Source organism: Microtus oregoni, unplaced genomic scaffold, assembly GCF_018167655.1.
Source record: "Microtus oregoni isolate MIOR12 unplaced genomic scaffold, Mior012 000018F_ref0000195, whole genome shotgun sequence".
Taxonomy (NCBI): domain Eukaryota; kingdom Metazoa; phylum Chordata; class Mammalia; order Rodentia; family Cricetidae; genus Microtus; species Microtus oregoni.
Window position 1 is genome coordinate 3,663,100 of NW_024543077.1, and position 17,132 is coordinate 3,680,231.

The 17,132-nt window shown below is 46.2% G+C and overlaps 1 protein-coding gene across 1 annotated transcript; it reads right to left on the reverse strand.

Annotated features, from left to right (window-relative positions):
* Nucleotides 1-885: 885 nt before the first annotated feature.
* LOC121459083 (dnaJ homolog subfamily B member 13) lies at nt 886-14,307 on the reverse strand. The gene is made up of 8 exons (XM_041668591.1): nt 14,220-14,307; nt 9,324-9,427; nt 8,339-8,500; nt 4,786-4,943; nt 3,666-3,779; nt 2,101-2,214; nt 1,435-1,511; nt 886-1,039 (listed from the first exon to the last, which is right to left on the reverse strand). The coding sequence occupies exons 1-8, from the start codon at nt 14,285-14,287 to the stop codon at nt 886-888; spliced, it is 951 nt and encodes a 316-aa protein (XP_041524525.1). The 5' UTR covers nt 14,288-14,307.
* Between the last annotated feature and the right edge of the window lie 2,825 nt (nt 14,308-17,132).

Genomic DNA, 17,132 nt, shown 5'->3' on the forward strand with positions numbered 1-17,132 from the left:
TTGTTGCCTAGACCTCATCACAGCCTAAACTCAAATACCAGCATGGAAAAGAAACACAGTCCTGTCAACTTTGAAGGTACTGGTGTGGGCCACACAGCCCTGGCTGCACCCGGAAGCAGGATCTCCTTCAGGCCACCTGGAGTGACCCTCTCTATAATCTAACCATGAGTCTACCAAGAGTTTTCACAGCAAAGACCCAGTTCTCACACCTGTAGGCAGGGTGTAAGCTCTACTAAGCAAGTTAGTAACAAATGCAAGAGTCAGGGACAGACCTGGACAGAGCCCAAGTTCCATGCCTCCCAGAACACTGGCCCAAAGGCAGCCTGAGACCCATCTCATAGACACGGAACCAGAGCCAGAGGCAGACAGAGCTCTTCTGGCATTGTGTTCTGGGTGTTAACTGAAGCTTGTGAGTCTATACAGATTGGCCTAAGGTCTGGTGGCAGCTCAGCCATAGACACCAGAGCACAGGTCCAAGTGCCGTCTTTCTGTGTTTCCTGTTTCCTGTTTCCCAAAGCAGCACAGTCCTAGAAGGTTCCTTTTGTACATATATGTTGTGAAATGGCAAGAGTAGAGGGACCTTTGACAGGGTCAGTCACATAGCCCTGCCCCATGTACCAAGATGCAAGCAAGAGGCTCTAAACCCTCAGGGAATAGTCCATGCCTAGGAAGCCAAATGGGACCCCAGGTGCCTAGCTTTTCAGGGTCCAAAGGAAGGCAAAGCAGGAAGCTTCTCTCCAGCACACTTCAGGTCATAGAGGATAGGAAAGGAATCTTTATTATATTGGCCTAAGGTCTCACACTTCCCCATCTTCACTGTGGGGGTGGAGTGTGTAAGGCCCAGCTAGCCCTCTCCATCCCTGCTCCTGTCCAGGTGCCCCAGAATTAGGTCAGCAATGCCTGGCGCAGCATCTGCTTCTTCTGAGGTGTGAGGCGGGTGGGGAATTGGATGTCAAAGAAAATGAAGAGGTCCCCCTTCTTGGTAGGATCCTCAGGCAGTGGCATACCCTCACCTGGCACTATCTTGAAGTACTTGGGACTGAGAGAGAAAAGAAGCGTAGAAGTCTCAGAGAGAGAGTGTCCATGGGGTCCACACCGCCCTAACTCACAGGACCACAGGAATGGGCTGTGTGACACTTCCTAGGGAGCAGAGCAGACTCTGCGGGCGGAGTCAAACCTTTCCTGTCAGGGACCTTTCTTGGAAAAACACTTGGGGGCCACTCCTGCGTATTCTGATGAGAAGTTTCGAGAATGGAGGCAAGAGAGTGACTGATACTGGGGTTCTCGGACCTCTACGGGGGCTTCATACATATTAGAGAAAAGCATTCCATCTTTGTGAGAGAAAGGTGGATTTGGGTTTCAGCCTGAGGGAGCCCTCCTGTGGCTACAGCCTGCACAGTCCATCCTTTCTTGTCACCAGGTGGATATACTCACTGGACGATATCATTGATGGGGATGTTGAGCAGACGGTCATCTAGGGTCTTCACCTCCACGGTGCAGCAGGTGAGAGCCTGGAGAGGTTTGAATAAGAGGTGGATATACAGAATGTCACCACAGCCATTCTATTTTAAAGGCATTCAGGAGCTTACTTGGCTTCCAACCCTGAGCTGGACACCAGGGAGGCAAAAGGCTGTTCAGGAACTACTTGTGAATGAGTCATGTCCTGCCTTCTAGTTTGAAGTGTGGTAAGTCGGGTTGGTGATAACAGAGTGTAAGGGTTTTGCGAGGCAGTAATGGCAGGTTCTGTGGGAGGAGGACCATACAGCAGTAACAGTAACTGAAGAGCTTCCAGGGTGAGGTGGACAGGTATGAAAGTGCCTCAACCAGGCAGGTGTGCTCACCCTGAAGTCTGAAGAGCAAAGAACAAGTCAACAGGGGCACCCTGAAGAGAAAGTGGGGACAGCGGCAGGGTCAGGACAGTGTGTAGAAAAATGAGGAAGGGGGCAAGGAGGAGCTATTCCACAGATCCACCAGTGCCAAGGAGAGAGACACAAAACCCTGTGATTTCTAGAAGTTGGTTGGTGGAGATGAAGCCTAAGATGCTACAAGTGGGGTTCATTCTGGGTCTCCATGCTCTTCTTCTGCACTGTACACACTCACCTTACCCAAAGGAATGGGGTACACAAAGAAGAGGTTGTCAAGCTCCCTGCGGAAGCGAGGATGCAGTTTCTCCTTTACGATGAAGATAATATCAGCCGGGATAATGTTGGGTCCCTGGGCAGGAAAAGCCAAGGGGTAACAGGTTTTTTGATTGCATGATTTGGCCAAGTTTCAGCCACTGCTTGCCTCCATGTCTTCCCCTGTGCAATGGAAAATTATGCCCAGTTTTCAGGGTGGCCTAGGGCCACTTCCTAGAGAAGCCTACCCGGTTTCACTCCCCATTCCCAAAGTAGACTTCCTTGTGTGACAGCTGGACACTGAGCTGGCCCAGACAACTTCTCTGCAGGTCAGTAACTCAGAAACTATTTCTCTGCTTCAGCAAGACACGCTGAACTCAAACCTCTCTTCTGGCCTCTGTAGACAGAAAGAAAGCTATTTCTGCAGCTCCCAGTGCGAGAAATAACCTGACAGTTATTCCTCAGCAAGCTCAAGACCAGGATAAAGGGAGGCCCAAAGGCTGGGCTCTGAGGAGACTCTAGGGCCATATGGGGAGATTGGGAAATGCTGCTCAGAGCAGGGGATGTTGGCTCTGGGTATCTGTTGTTTGCCTGCTTTCTTATGACAGGGTCTTGCTCTGTAGCCCAAGTTGACACAGTCACCAAGTCAAGACTGAACTTGAACTCCTAGGCTCAAGTGATCCCCCTGCCTCAGCCTCCTGATTGGCTTCAACTCCCAGTGAACCATATTGAAGAGTGATTGTTGGAAGCAGGTATTCTACAGGTGAGAAAGAGAATGGGTATAGGCAAGGGAATTAATGTCTTTCAGCTCTGAGCCCTCCATTATTTCAGTTCATCTCAGCACATAAGGACTCAGCATCCTTAGCGCAGTAATTCGATGTTTTCCCACAGATACGTATTTTAATTTCAAATCATCATTAATGGAATGCTTCTGAGCAGCCTCTCTCCTTGGGCTTTCTTAGGGATTACTACCCAAGAACACTGGAGGGGAAGCTGAGGGCCCTTCTGTCTCTCTGTCTGCCAGCACTGGGGTTACAGGAGTGGTGCTGAGGATCAAGTCCAGGTCTCCATCCTTGGCTGGTATTGAACATCTTCCCCAAAACCTTCTTTTAGCTTTTGTGTTCTTTTCTTTTTGGTTTTGTTTTTTTGAGTCAGGGTTTCTCTGTGCAGCTCTGGCTGCCTGGAACTTAGTAGACCAGGCTGGCCTCGAACTCAAAGAGATCCACCTGCCTCTGCCTCCTGAATGATGGAATTAACAGTGTGTACCACCACTATCTGGTGCTTTTTGTGTTCTTATCTTGAGCAAGTCCCTTCCATGTGGAGCCCTAGTTTTCCCACTGTGTAAAATGATAATAACCCCAAACTGCATCTACAGAAGCATTTTGAGGCTCTGTCCTTGGGAAGGAACTCTAGAGACCACCTCATTCTGCTAGACCAGAACTTGTAGGGAAAGAAAAACAAAACAAACAAACCATGGTCTCCTACCCTCTCAGTCCTCCCACCATGTGAGCCTGGAGACTCACCCCAGCCAGCTTTTCACCCTCTCACCTGGTCCCCTTCCTTCTCAAAGGTGATGCGTGTGCCCTGCCTCCACCCAGGCCTCACGTCAATTGTCAGAATCTTGTCCTTTATGGTGGAGGAATATTTATCTTCATTTAGTACCTGCAGCAATAGAGGTGGGAGTGAGGAGTAGATTTGGGATGTCTCTGTGGAGCTCGTGCTCAGACAGTACCCATAGCAATCAGGGTGAACTGCCAGAGCCATTCCCACTCCCATCCCACTGCCACTGGATCTAAGAGCTTGTGACTCTCCAAGGCAAAGCTGTGGCCTGAGACAACAGTCACCAACAGGAACACAGTGAAAGGTTCCTCTCTCCAAATCCCAGAAGTCTGACCTTATCTCAAAGTTCTCCCAACCCTTCTCCAGGCTCCATGGCATTTTACTGTCTAGTACAAGCCCACTAGAGACCCCAGACTTCAGTTTATAGTTTAAATTATTGGTTGATATGAAGAAAATAGGGGCTGGTCACTAGAGTGCAGCAGACTTTCTGAAGGTAAGCTATTGAACCTCATACAAAGCATCCCACCATCCTGTCCCCAATCCAATGAGCACAGAGAACTGCCTTTGGGAAGCATGGCCAAAGTGGCCATCTCCCCCAAGCAAAGGGAGGAAGAGGGCTGGACCACAAACCACGGTCAGGCCAAGGACTGAATGAATACTGCAACAGATATTCACAAGGGTCTTCCCTAAGCTGTCACCTTAGAGACTGTACCAGCCCACCTCCATGTCCACCCTGTGGCCATACACATACTCTTGGGAATGTGGTCTGGAAATGCCCTGGAATGGAACTCGTAGGAGATTCCTCCTGCTCCTACTCCTCCACTTTCCAAAATGGTGGGACTGGACTGAAAAGGGAAGGATCCTGTCCCCATGAGGAGGCTGCAGAAATGATTTCTGCACCAGAAGGAAAGGTGAATCCTCTCTGTTATCCATTTCAAATGTCAGATTCTAGAATCTAAAATCTAAAATTGCTGAGTCTCTTGGTCTAAGATCCAATGGTTCTGTCAGAAAGGATCACCGAGTTTCCCAACAGTCAGGGGAAGGGGAGGTGACAGGGAGGTTTGTAGGGTTAGAAAGCGCCTGCTAAGAGGAGCAAGCTGATACGCACCCTTCGGGAGATCTTAATCTTTTTGGTGCAGCCAAAGAATAAGTCCTCAAGGGACAAATAGAGGTCTCGCTCGATTGGAGGGTCTTGTTTCTGGACTCCTCGGCCGCGAAGCCCCCCAAAATTCAAATCTATATCATTTCCGTCTGCATCAAAAAATTCTAAAAGGAGATGGGAAGATGAGTAACAGAAATAATGTCCGAAGACACAAATCAAACAGATGACAGACACACAGACAGGTACACACACACACGTATTCCCTTCAACCTCTCCAGTGACCCAGGGCTAAGTTTCAATGTAACATTTCCACTTCTCAAAGCTACAGACCAAGGGGCTATTCATTTAATTTCATTTTGGTTTTAGCCTTGAACTCAAAGCAATCCTCCTGTCCCAATCTCCTGAATGCTGGAATGACAGGTATGAGCCACCACACTGGCTTTAAGAAGCTACCCTTAGCTTCAGACCAGTGAGCATCAGGCTTGACAGGCCCCAGTGCTTCCTAGGACTCCCACAGAGTGAGGTGCTGCCAGCTCCTGCTGCGTGAACACACTGCGACATCGCTCTAAGGGGAAGAACCTGGTAGAGCAGAGAAGACTCCATTCAGGTAGAGTACGTTCAAACCGCCCATCTACTCTACACTCAGACCCCACTGGCCCCTCTCTGTCTCTCCCAAGAATATTCTAGACAAGCCAGGGTCAAGCGCTCTAGAGTTACTAGTTTATATGAAGAAGGACTTGGTGGTCCATGGCAACTGTGAGTGATTGCCGGCATGCCTGAAGCACCTTCCGTCAGCCTCATCTACCCCTGCCTGCCTGATGCCCTTGCCTTTAGCCTGATGCAGCAGAAGAGAGATACCCTTCCTGATCTATACTATACTATAATTCTTTGGATCTCAGTTCTTTAGTCTGTGGTATGGGGTAATGCTTGCCCTATCTATACCATTAAGATGAGAAACAGCTAACCTTGGGTGAGCCTGTTGTGAATCAGGCTCTGTACCCGGTGACTTTCTTTACTTTTTGGCCCAGAGAGGTCAACAAAATGCTCACATCTCCACAGCTAGTGAGTAATGATATTAGGGCCTCAACCACTGGACCACTTGACCACAGAAACTGTAGCCTTGGTCACTATGATATATTGCTAGATGTGGGGCCCTTTGTAGAATGGAGTGAGAGGGCCCTTTGTATTCTGCAGAGGTGGCTGTTATGTACCCAGTTTGTCATGACTAATGTCATGGGATGAATGTGTCAAGTTAGATGGTGAATGTTCAACAGTAGGGAATGTGCAGAGGCTGAAGATGTGATGGTCCGGGGGCCTGTGTCACGGCATCAATAAATAAGGGCACTGTGACCAATTCCTTGAGGTGGAAGCAGACAACTGACTCCTGAGGGTGGTCCTTTGATTTACACTCTCTAAATAAATGTAAGAAAAATCCTTTTTAAAAAATGATCAAGCCGGGCGGTGGTGGCGCACGCCTTTAATCCCAGCACTCGGGAGGCAGAGGCAGGCGGATTTCTGTGAGTTCGAGACCAGCCTGGTCTACAGAGCTAGTTCCAGGACAGGCTCCAAAGCCACAGCGAAACCCTGTCTCGAAAAACCAAAAAAAAAAAAAAAATGATCAAGAACGTAGTTCCATGATAAAGTCTTTGCCTAGAACAGTGGTTCTTCCTAATACTGTGATCCTTCCTTTAATACAGTTCCTCATGTTGTGGTGACCCCCAATCATAAAGTTATTTTTGTTGCTACTTTGTAATTTTACTACTGTTATGAATTGTAGTGTAAATAGTTTTGGAGTTAGAGGCTTGTTGAAAGGCTGTGACTCATTGGTTGAGAACCACTGCTCTGACCATACAAGGCCCCAATTTCAATTCTTTGCATCACAGACTATTTTTTTTAATTTTTAAAAATATTTATTTACTTATTATGTATACAATATTCTGTCTGTATGTCTGCAGGCCAGAAGAGGGCACCAGACCTCATTCCAGATGGTTGTGAACCACCATGTGGTTGTGGGAATTGAACTCAGGACCTTTGGAAGAGCAGGCAATGCTCTTAACCACTGAGCCACCTCTCCAGCCCCCATCACAGACTATTTTTAAAGACAGAAGATTTCTGGAAGGACATGGGAGATGTTAATGACAAGTAGCTGCATTTAGGAGAGGAAAAGAAATGGCAGGTTAGAATATTTTTCAGTAACTTTCATTCTGATTTTGGTGTGGTGGTTTACATGTGTGATCCAGGACTTGGGAGGCTGAAGAATTTGAGGCCAGCCTGGGCTACAGAGAGTGATCCTGACTCAGATAAATAAGTAATCCTTTTCCCCTCCATGTACTGTGTTTATTTCTCAAATAGAGAAAACCAGACTGAATGTGGTGACTCATACCTGTAATCCTAATATTTGGGTGGCTAATCCAGGATCACCATGAATACAGAGCCAGCTGGACTACAAAATGAATTTGGAACAACATGCACTACAGAGACCAAGCCTAGGAGGCTGCAGGGATGGCTCAGTGGTTAAGAGCACTTCTGGTGCTAGGCGGTTGTGGCACGTACCTTTAATCCCAACACTCGGGAGGCAGAGGTGGGCAGATCTCTGCGAGTTTGAGGCCAACCTGATCTACAGAGCTGGTTCCAGGACAGCTAAGGCTACACAGAGAAACCCTGTCTCAAAAAACTTTTTTTAAAAAAAACAAAAACAAAAAGAGCACTCGTTGCTCTTGCAGAGAACCCAAATTCAGTTCCCAGTACCCACATGGCGACTTACAACCATCCCTAATTCCAGTTCCAGGGATCTGATGCTTTATTCTGACCTCCTTGGGCACCAATCACACACATGTGCACATACCTACAGGCAAAACTGCCACACACATAAAACAAATATAAAATTTTTAAAAATAAAAAAGAAAGAAAACTGGGTTGTAGTGGCACATGCCTATAATCCCAGTATTTGGGAGGCAGGAGGACCAGGAATTTTTTGTTTTGTTTTGTTTTTTAATAATTTATTTAATTGTATTTTATTCAAACTGGTGTTTTGCCTGCATGTACGTCTGTGTGAGACTATCAGATTCCCTGGAACAGGAAGTATGAACAGGTGTGAGCTGCTACGTGGTTACTAGGAATTGAACCCGGTCCTCTGGAAAAGCAGTCAGTGCTCTTAACCACTGAGCCATCTCTCCACTCCCCCCCCCTTTATTTTTTGTTTTTTCAAGACAGGGTTTCTCTGTTTTTCAAGGAAAGTCTGTCCTGGAACATGCTCTTGTAGCCAGGCTGGCCTTGAACTCACAGAGACTCACCTGCCTCTGTCTTCTGAGTGCTGTGATTAAAGGCGTGCACCACCACTGCCCGGCAAGGATTTATGAGTTTAAGGTCATCCTTGTTTAAACAGCAAGTCTAAGGCTTGTGTGGGATACATGTTTCAATAATAATAATAATAATAATAATAATACAAAATAAATACATAATACAAAATAATACAAAATAAATACATAACCACCAAAAAAGGTATTTTCTCCAGCTGTGTTCTTTCCCAGTGAGGCAAGGGGTAGGGTGGGATTCTTACCACTGAAGGGGTTGTCTCCTCCAAAAAACTCGTGAAACACCTTTTCAGGGTTGCCATGGAAGACGTAGCCTGTTGTCCATGGAGTCTGAGATCCAAACTCCAGAGGAATCCCACCCTTCAGGCCTTCCTCGCCAAATTTGTCATAGATGCCTCTCTTCACGGCTGTGGATACATGTGACTTTGAGGAGGGACATGGGGCTTGTGAGGATGGAGAGGCTGGCAGCTAGTGAGAAAGCTGGTGAAGGTGATGGGCCAGGACAGCCTTATCTTCTGCATCCTGCTGCCTGGAACTGTCTAGAAGTTAGAGCTTCAGTATCACTATCACTGTGTGAGTTTCCAAGTCATTTGTCTATCCTATAGAGTCTATAGTATGACCAGATAGCCCAGAAAAGCAATGAGAAAAATTTGCCTGGTTTGGAACTGGAAGGTCAGGTATGTACCTGGTTTGGCCTAGTTCATTTTTGGAAGGGAAACTAGAATTTAAATTTTAAAATCTAAGAATTCTGAACTTGCAAATTTTAGAGTTCTGAAAAGTCAGGGCTGGGAGTCATAGTTTAGCTATTCTCATGAACAATAGCCACAATCACAGTCCCCAAATCAGCCCTAAGGAGGCCTGCTGGGCTGCACAACTGATTTCCTATGGCTCTAAGGCTCTCCATGGCTCTCTGCTCCTTCTGTCCCTGGAGGCAGTCTGGGAAGGATAAATGAGTGCCTGCTCCTTCTCAGCCCTCTGCCCCAGCAGCCGGCATCCTCCTCTGAACCTCAGGGAGGCTCCTCTCTGCCTGGCTGGAGACAAGGGAACATGCCCCACTGCTGAATTGCCTCAGCGGGGCGAGCAATAAGCCCACCCACCTGAGGGCCTGGTTTGCTCTCAGTTTGTCTAGATACTGGGCAGGGAGGATGATTGCTTACTCTTTACTGACAGCCTAGACACTCGAGGAATGATCCTAATGGAGCGGCGAATGACATCCCCACCATCACTCACGGTCGCTCAGCACATCATAGGCTTCTGCTATTTGCCTGAATGTCTCTGGTGCAGATGGCTCGTTTGACTTCAACGGGTGGTTCTTCAGGGCAAGTTTCCGGTACCTAGATGAGGGAGAAAATGCAAGCCCTTGCCTCTGATCTGCTTCTGAGGGCTGGAGCACGGCTCAGGGCTGACTTTTGCTGTCTAGCTTTGGTACAAACCATGGAGAGTGGTACAGATATCAGTGGCTGTGGGGTGTACTGCTTGGATCTTTTGGAAGAGACCCTGGGGTAGAGAGCACAACTGGCCAGCAGTCCTGACAGACTGTCAAAGGCTGCTTGTCCTCTTAGCTCCCACAGCCGAGACCTAATTCAGTAAAGATTTAGTGATGGTTCACCTGTGAGACACGGGACACCCCCAATGCCAGCTTTTTGTCACTGTGATAACATAACTGAGAATAACTACCTAAAAAGAGGAAGAACTTATTTTGGCGAATAGTTTTCATCCATGGTTGGCTAGCACTGCTGCTTTCAGGCTGAACATCATAACAAAGAACAAAGCTGATCACCTGAATGACAGCCAGGAAGAACAGCCGGGAAGAAAAGTGCTGAGGGAGAAAGAGAAGAGAGGAGAAAGGGGGAGGAGGAGCAGAGAAAATGTGGATGGATAGGGGAGAGAAAGGAAAGAAATAGTAGGGAGAGGAGAGAGAAGAAGAAAGAAACACGGTGAGGGAGAGTCCAAGGACAAGACATCAAAGGCCAGCCTCCAGAGACATGCTGCTTCTAATACTCCCTGCCTTGTGATAGCCTATTCCAATATGAAGAAATTAACCCATCAATTAATTGATTAATGATGAAGTTTATCCCCTCATGAGCTAGTTGTTTCCCAGTAGCACAATGTGCTAGGAGCCAAGCCTTTAAATGGGGAGACTCTCCATGTTCGACACATCTTCTATCAACTTGGCTTGACAATTCCCCTGCAAGCCACATTTAGCTCTCTCTACCTAAAACCCACCAACCCTTTCTTTCCACAGGTCTTAGACCTTTGCTGAAGTTTGCAGGCTCCCTCTGCTTATTCCCAGAATAGGTTCCTGTCATACACTGTTTACATCTAATTCTAGCTCGGTGTCTACTTCACAGAGGACCAGGACCAACACAGGCTTCTCAGGTGTAGGATGAGCCCTCAGGTCCCATCAGGCCCTGGCACTCTTCCACCTCTGTGCTCGTTCTTGTCCCAATTACTATCTGCCATGCCAGCCCTCAGTCCCGGGATGCCTGCAGTATCTGAGGACATGTAGTGGATGCTCTGCGGAGAGTTTAATAAGGGATTATTCGTACGATGCCTGGACCTTCTGGGACATGCTGAGCATCCAGACCTCTAGGAGTGACAGCAGGGAACTGGACTGAAACCTGAAGGTTGCGGACATGTCCTGTCAGGAGCTGAGACCATCAATTAAGAGATTTAAGTAGCATGGAGAGTGCCCACAGGAATGGAGCTGTGATGTTAGGACTGAAATTTCTCTCCTCTTGTTTCACTCCCCTTTAGAAAGAGTTGCAGGGGAGGTGTGTGGGCAAGGAAGTCTGCTGCTACAGGGCATGGCAGGGCGGGCAAAAAGAAAACCTTGAGCCCAGAAGCCCAAGTCACTCAGTCCCAGTTTGACCCCACATAGTCCCTGCTGGGTCTGATCAGGGCTCCTGTCCCTGCCCAGCCCTCTCACACAGCCATATGGAGTTCAGTAGTGTCTTCTCTCCTTTCACAGACTCTCACTCTACCAGCCTGCTTCCCTGAGCTGCAGACCTTTGTGTCCTGCCACTGCAGTTCCCTGTCTTCTCCCAGATCTTGCCAACATGCCAGATCCTCACCCCAAACAGGACCCTCATTTCTCCCCAGGTGCCACAGCTGGAAATCTAAGCATAATCTCTGAATCCTGTCCCATTCGTCGCCAAATGTCCTCAGTTTGTCTTCTTAAACACTGTCATCCTGCCTCTCCTTCCTGCAACTATGTCACAGCTGTGTTTCCCTTGTAACCTTAAGAGTCCTCTCTAGTTCTTAGTGTACACTGCGAATGGGTTTTTCCCTGTATCTCTTTCTCTACTCTCTCCTTCCTTTTCTTCTTCCCTCCTTTCTTTCCCCTCTCCCCCATTTCTTTCTTCTAAAATACTCTGACGTCACTCTCCTACTGAATCTCTTCACTCATTTCCCTGTTGCCTTCAGCAGACAATCCAGATACTTCAAGCTAATATTCACTCCCCAACTTTCTTTATACAATGACACCTCTTTAATCATCAGCTGTCTTGAATGGAAGAGAAAGGATGAAGTCATGGTTCAAAATGTGTGTCATGAAGCCAGGTATTGGTGGTATACACCCGGGAGCAGAGGCAGGCAGATCTCTGTGAGTTTGAGGCCAGACTGATCTTCATAGCCAGATCCAGGCCAGCTGGGGCTACACAGACCTTGTCTCAAACAAACAAATGGTGTGTGTGTTTGATCCCAGTATATGCAAATGTCATAATGAAACACATATTCAATAGAATGGATATATGCTAATAAGACTGGATGTATGATACTGAAGAAGGTGCTAACTCAATGATCAGTGATAAGCATGGAGATTTTCTTTATTATACAGGCTCAGTATTTTGTGAGTGTGTGTATGCATACATATGTATGTGGAGGCCAGAGGTCAACTTTAGTTTTCTACCTTTTTTTTTTGGAGATAATCTCTTACTGTCTCATAAATTCTACTACAGCTGCTGGTTCTCAAGTGCCAAGGATCTGCCTGTCTCAAGACACCCCCATGAGAGACTGTAGCATACACAAAGCTCAAACTTTAAAAGTAGTTACAGTAGAAGAGTTATGGGCTATCATTGGGAACATACAATTCTTTTTATTGCTCTTATCTTCATGAGTCCATATGCCAGATTTCTGGGCATTTTCATACAGAATATCTCATCTGATCCTATTTTAATACCACAACTCCTGCTCTTTAAGAAGTGTGTGTTTTGCTTATGTGTGCATCTGTGCAGGTACACATGTGGGCACACAGGTGTGGAGGTCAGAGGACAACCTCTCCTGTTGTTCCTCTGTCCACCTCAGTTATTAACACAGTCTCTCACTGACCTGGGATTCTCCAAGTAGCTAGGCTGATTGTCTAGGCAACCACAGGAATTCATTACCTTTCTCTCCCTCCCAGGAGCCAGGGTTACAAGCAAAATACAACTTTTTTTTTTAATGTGGGTTTTAGGGATCCAGCTCAGGTCCTCCAGCTTGTACAGCAAACATTTTACCAACTGGGCCATAGCCCTTTCTCCTTGGTCTGTCTCCTCCTCCACACTTTTGCTTCTTTTAGAGATAGAAACTGAGGTTCAGAAAGGTTGACTTGCCTGAGTGTGTCATACTTGATGTCTCAAGGGTTTATAGTTTGTGTTAGGTTGACATAAAACTAGCCAGTGTAGCAGATCTCTGTGAGTTCGAGACCAGCCTGGTCTACAGAGCTAGTTCCAGGACAGGCTCCAAAGCCACAGAGAAACCCTGTCTCGAAAAACAAAAACAAACAAACAAAAAAAAAACAAAAAACAAAACCTAGCCAGTGTAGTTGGTCTTCCAGTGACTAAGCTGTGCTTGTCTGTTTGGTAACTTTTTGTTTGATAAGTCCCACTGGCCACCTGCTTTCTATCATGGAAACCTTCCACTTGATAGTGGAACCTTTCACTGGCCAGTGAAAGCCCTGAGCAATGGGTGGCATCTTCCACTGTACCAAATTTTTCTCAATTTTTAAATGAGTTTATCATCTTTCTCTATCCCCACTGGACACTCTTTTCAATCCACAGGAACTTGACCTAGGGAGGTAGGGATGGTGTCTAATTTCTGATTCCATTCGTCACATACAAGCTCCTGGGATAACAATGGCATTTACCTCTCAGGGTCACTTGAGGATTAAGTAAAACAATGATAGAAAGCTCTCAGAACAGCTTCTCCACATCCAATATAAGCAGCTAGCATGTCCCCGAACCTCAAGTTGCCTTGATACTTCCTTTTCCTTCATACCTTTAATGGCACAATCAATTGGCAACTTCAGTTTCTTCTCTTCCTCTCCAGCCCATGACAGAGCACCTTAACCCTCCTGTAAGCCTTGTTTTTTGGCTTAATTATCAGGACAGCTTCCCAAGAAGCCGCTCACCTCTCAAGACAGCACCAGGTACTTCTTTTATAACAATACATATTCCATGACAATGGCCTGCACTGTGCACAACCTGAAATTGGTGCTCAATAAATTCTTGCCCAAAACTTTTTTCAAAGAAAAAAATTTAAAAGATAAAAAATTTCAACAATACAGTCTGACTTCTGTCCTAGATGCCCCCCTAAACACACTTACTCACCCCTTTTCTTTTTTGAACAGAGCCTTGCTGTGCAGCCTATGCAGCTCAGGCTGTGCACCAACTATTTGGGGATTACAGGCAGGTACCATCACACCCATATCTAGACTTTCACAGAGTCCCTGAGACTTGACAGAGATATTCAGTGATGAGTATCAATTAGTGACAAAAACCCATATAATGGCCAGAATGGAAACTGTAACATCCTCTTGTCCAAGTCATTTCTGGTTCACGGTCCTGTGATCTCTATGAGACTCAGGATAAGGTCCAAATTATCCGTTGTCCTCATTTCACAGCTAGGAATTCGAACATGACCCAGTAGGACATAATGGTGCGGAGGATTGGACACGGGGAGCCCACTGGTGCACTACAGGTGTGTCTGAATTTCCAGTCTGCGTCCTGACCAGCTCAAAGCCAGGATATGGTATGCAAGAGGAAAGAGGTGCCACTTTCCTGCCCTAAGCTTCACAGGGAAGCGATTTGGCTGGCATCAGGGTGGGGCTGCCTCAGCAGGAGCCAGGCTCCGATTCCGTCCACTTACGCCTTCTTGATCTGGGCATCCTCTGAGTTGCGATTGACCTGGAGCACAGCATAGTAATCCATCCCCATGGCTGACAGCAGTGAATCAGTTTTTCCTCAGACTCCAGCCTCTGTTGTCGGCGTTCCGTGGTTGCTCCTGGCAACCACGAAGGGCACTCTGGGAACTGTAGTCTTTCGTTTCAAAACAATGGCCCTAGGGTGCTCGTAGCTGGTTCTGTGACCCGATAAAGGTCACACAGCTCAGAAACAAGAGTCCCTTCAGCACTTCTTTGTTTATTTTTTAGTACAGTAGCTACCATGAATTTTTAAAATTTTAGAACAAAGCCGGATGTAGTGGTGCAACACCTTTAATTTCAGCACTCAGCAGAGGCAGTTGGGTCTCTGTGGGCTGGAGGGTAGCCTGATCTACGCAGTTAATTCCTTGTGAGTCTAAAGTCCTTCAGAGATCCACCAGTCTGACTCAAGTTTCAGTTTTAGTAAATTAGAGGCTTTTTATTAAAAAGAGTCTGGCCAGAACCAAACCAAAGAGTTTCCTAAGTAAGGCACTGGCCATTGTTAGCCAAAAGATTATAAAGGCAAAACCCACAGTTATAATTTTGGGGAGCCAAATTAACTCAGATCCTGTCTGTGTACAGGCAAGGCTTGATTGTGGTTTGCTTTTGTGTTTTTTTTTTCTTTTTTTTTTTTTTGAGACACTGTTTCTTTGTGAAGCCTTGGTTATCTTAGAACTCACTCTGTAGACCACGCTGGTCTTAAACTCTTAGAGATCTGGCTGCCACTGCCTCCCAAAGGGTTAAAAGTGTGCATCTCCCCCCCACATACACACCCAGGGCTTGATTTTGTCCTGCAGGCGCCTCAGCCCCCAAGTGTTTCATAACAAAAGCAGAACTAAACAGCTAACTTGTTGAATCCTGTGACCCATTATCTCGTAGGGAGCACTGAGGCAGTGAAATATTTTGTAACAATCAGCAATTTTTTAAGAATAGTCCAACTGCACCAGGAACTGGCCCATCTCCAGCCTCCTGACAGGGAACATTCAAGATAGGAGCAACTGCCTCACAGATTATACAAGCTAAAACCATTTTGTTTTCACAAGCCTCGCATGAGTAAAATATCCTCTAAACACCATGTTCACCATCACTAGTTCCAGAACAGCTAGAGCCAGATAGTGAAGACTTTGTCTTTAAAAACAAAAAACAGTCGGGCGGTGGTGGCGCATGCCTTTAATCCCAGCACTTGGGAGGCAGAGGCAGGCGGATCTCTGTGAGTTCGAGACCAGCCTGGTCTACAAGAGCTAGTTCCAGGACAGGCTCCAAAACCACAGAGAACCCCCCCCAAAAAACAACAACAACAAAAAACACTTTTATTTTAGGTTTAGGTCTTGAAAAAAACCAAAAAAACAAAAAACACTTTTATTTTGGTTTTAGGTTTTGGATTTTGTTTTGTTTTTTTTTTCAGAAAAGGTGAGTATGGCGGCTCACACCTATGATTTAAGCACTTTGGAGACCGAGGAAGAGGAATGCCCTGAGTTTGAGGCCAGCCTGGACTACAAAGTGAGGGGGAAGCTAGCTTTGGCTATGTAGTAAGTTCTTTTTTTCAAAAACAAATTTATTTGACTGAGCTTTTAAAATTGTAGAATAGTTTGTATTTTCAGAAAAACAAGGAAGATTAAAATGTTCTAATATGCCTTACACAGAGTTTCCCCTATTAATATTTTACATTAAAATGGTAAATTTTCTTGGGGTTGGAGAGACATCACAGTAGTTAAGAGCATCTATTGTGCTTGTGCAGAATCTGAGCTCAGTTCCCAACACCCACATTGGGCAGATCATCACAGCCGGTAACTCTGCTCCAGGGAATCCAATACTCTCTTCTGTCTTCCATGGTCAACTGTACTCACCTGCACATAGTCACACATACAAACCCATCTTATTTTTTTTGAGACAAGGTCTCTCACTAAACCTGGAGTTCACAGATTGGCTAGCCTGGCTGGTCAGCAGGTTTCCCAAATCCTCCTCTCTCTACCTTCCAGCAATTGGCTTCCAGGTACAGGCTGACCTGTTTAGCTTTTTACAATGTGCTGGAGATCTGAGCTCAGTACCTCATGCTTATGTGCGAGCACATTGCTCATTGATTCACTATCTCTCCAGTCCCATTTTTTAAAATGTTTTTACATTTACTTTGTGTTGGAGTGTAAGCACGAGTGTGTGTGGGTGTACAAGCAGAGACTGTTTCTCTCTGTCTGTTATGCGGACTCTAAGGATCAACCCGTTATTAAGTGTGGCAGCAAGTTCCCTTACTCACTGAGCCATCTTGACAAAACCACTCCCCACTTTTGTACAATCTCATGGGAACTTGTTATGAACTCTTAAAAGAGCCATATACTCCCCCCCCTCAGCTTTCTTAGGCCTTATATGGAAATATGAGCGTCTCACTTTGGTATGCCAAACTGTTGTTGGATTTTCTTTTACTCTAGCCCCATGTTGGACCGACAAAATATTGTTGGTTGTTTTTTACTCTTTTGGATGCCTGCCACACAGTTCCCAAATAAATCACACATGGAGGCTTATTCTTAATTATAAATGCCTGGCCTTAGCTTTGCTTGTTTCTAGCCAGCCCTTCTTATCTTAAATTATCCCAACTATCTTTTGCCTCTGGGCTTTTTCCTTCTCTAACTTCTGTGTATTTTACTTTCACTCTGACTCTGGCTGGCCCTTGATGCCCTTTTCTCCTCGCTCCTTCATTGCTCCTCCATCCTCTTCTCAGAGTTCTCCTCCTATTTATACGACCTTCCTGCCAGTCCCACCTATTCTTTCTCCTACCTCGCTATTGACCGGTCAACTATTTATTAGACCATCAAATATTTTAGACTTGCAAAGAATCACAACTTCACAGAGTTAAACAATTGCAGCAT

Excerpts from the sequence above, each read along its gene's own strand:
- LOC121459083 (XM_041668591.1), bottom strand. The coding sequence starts at position 14,287 with ATGGGGATGGATTACTATGCTGTGCTCCAGGTCAATCGCAACTCAGAG. Across the intron at positions 3,780-4,785 it reads AGATTAAGATCTCCCGAAGG|GTACTAAATGAAGATAAATA; the intron begins GTGCGTATCAGC and ends CTATTGCTGCAG. Across the intron at positions 1,512-2,100 it reads ACCCCATTCCTTTGGGTAAG|GCTCTCACCTGCTGCACCGT; the intron begins GTGAGTGTGTAC and ends AAACCTCTCCAG.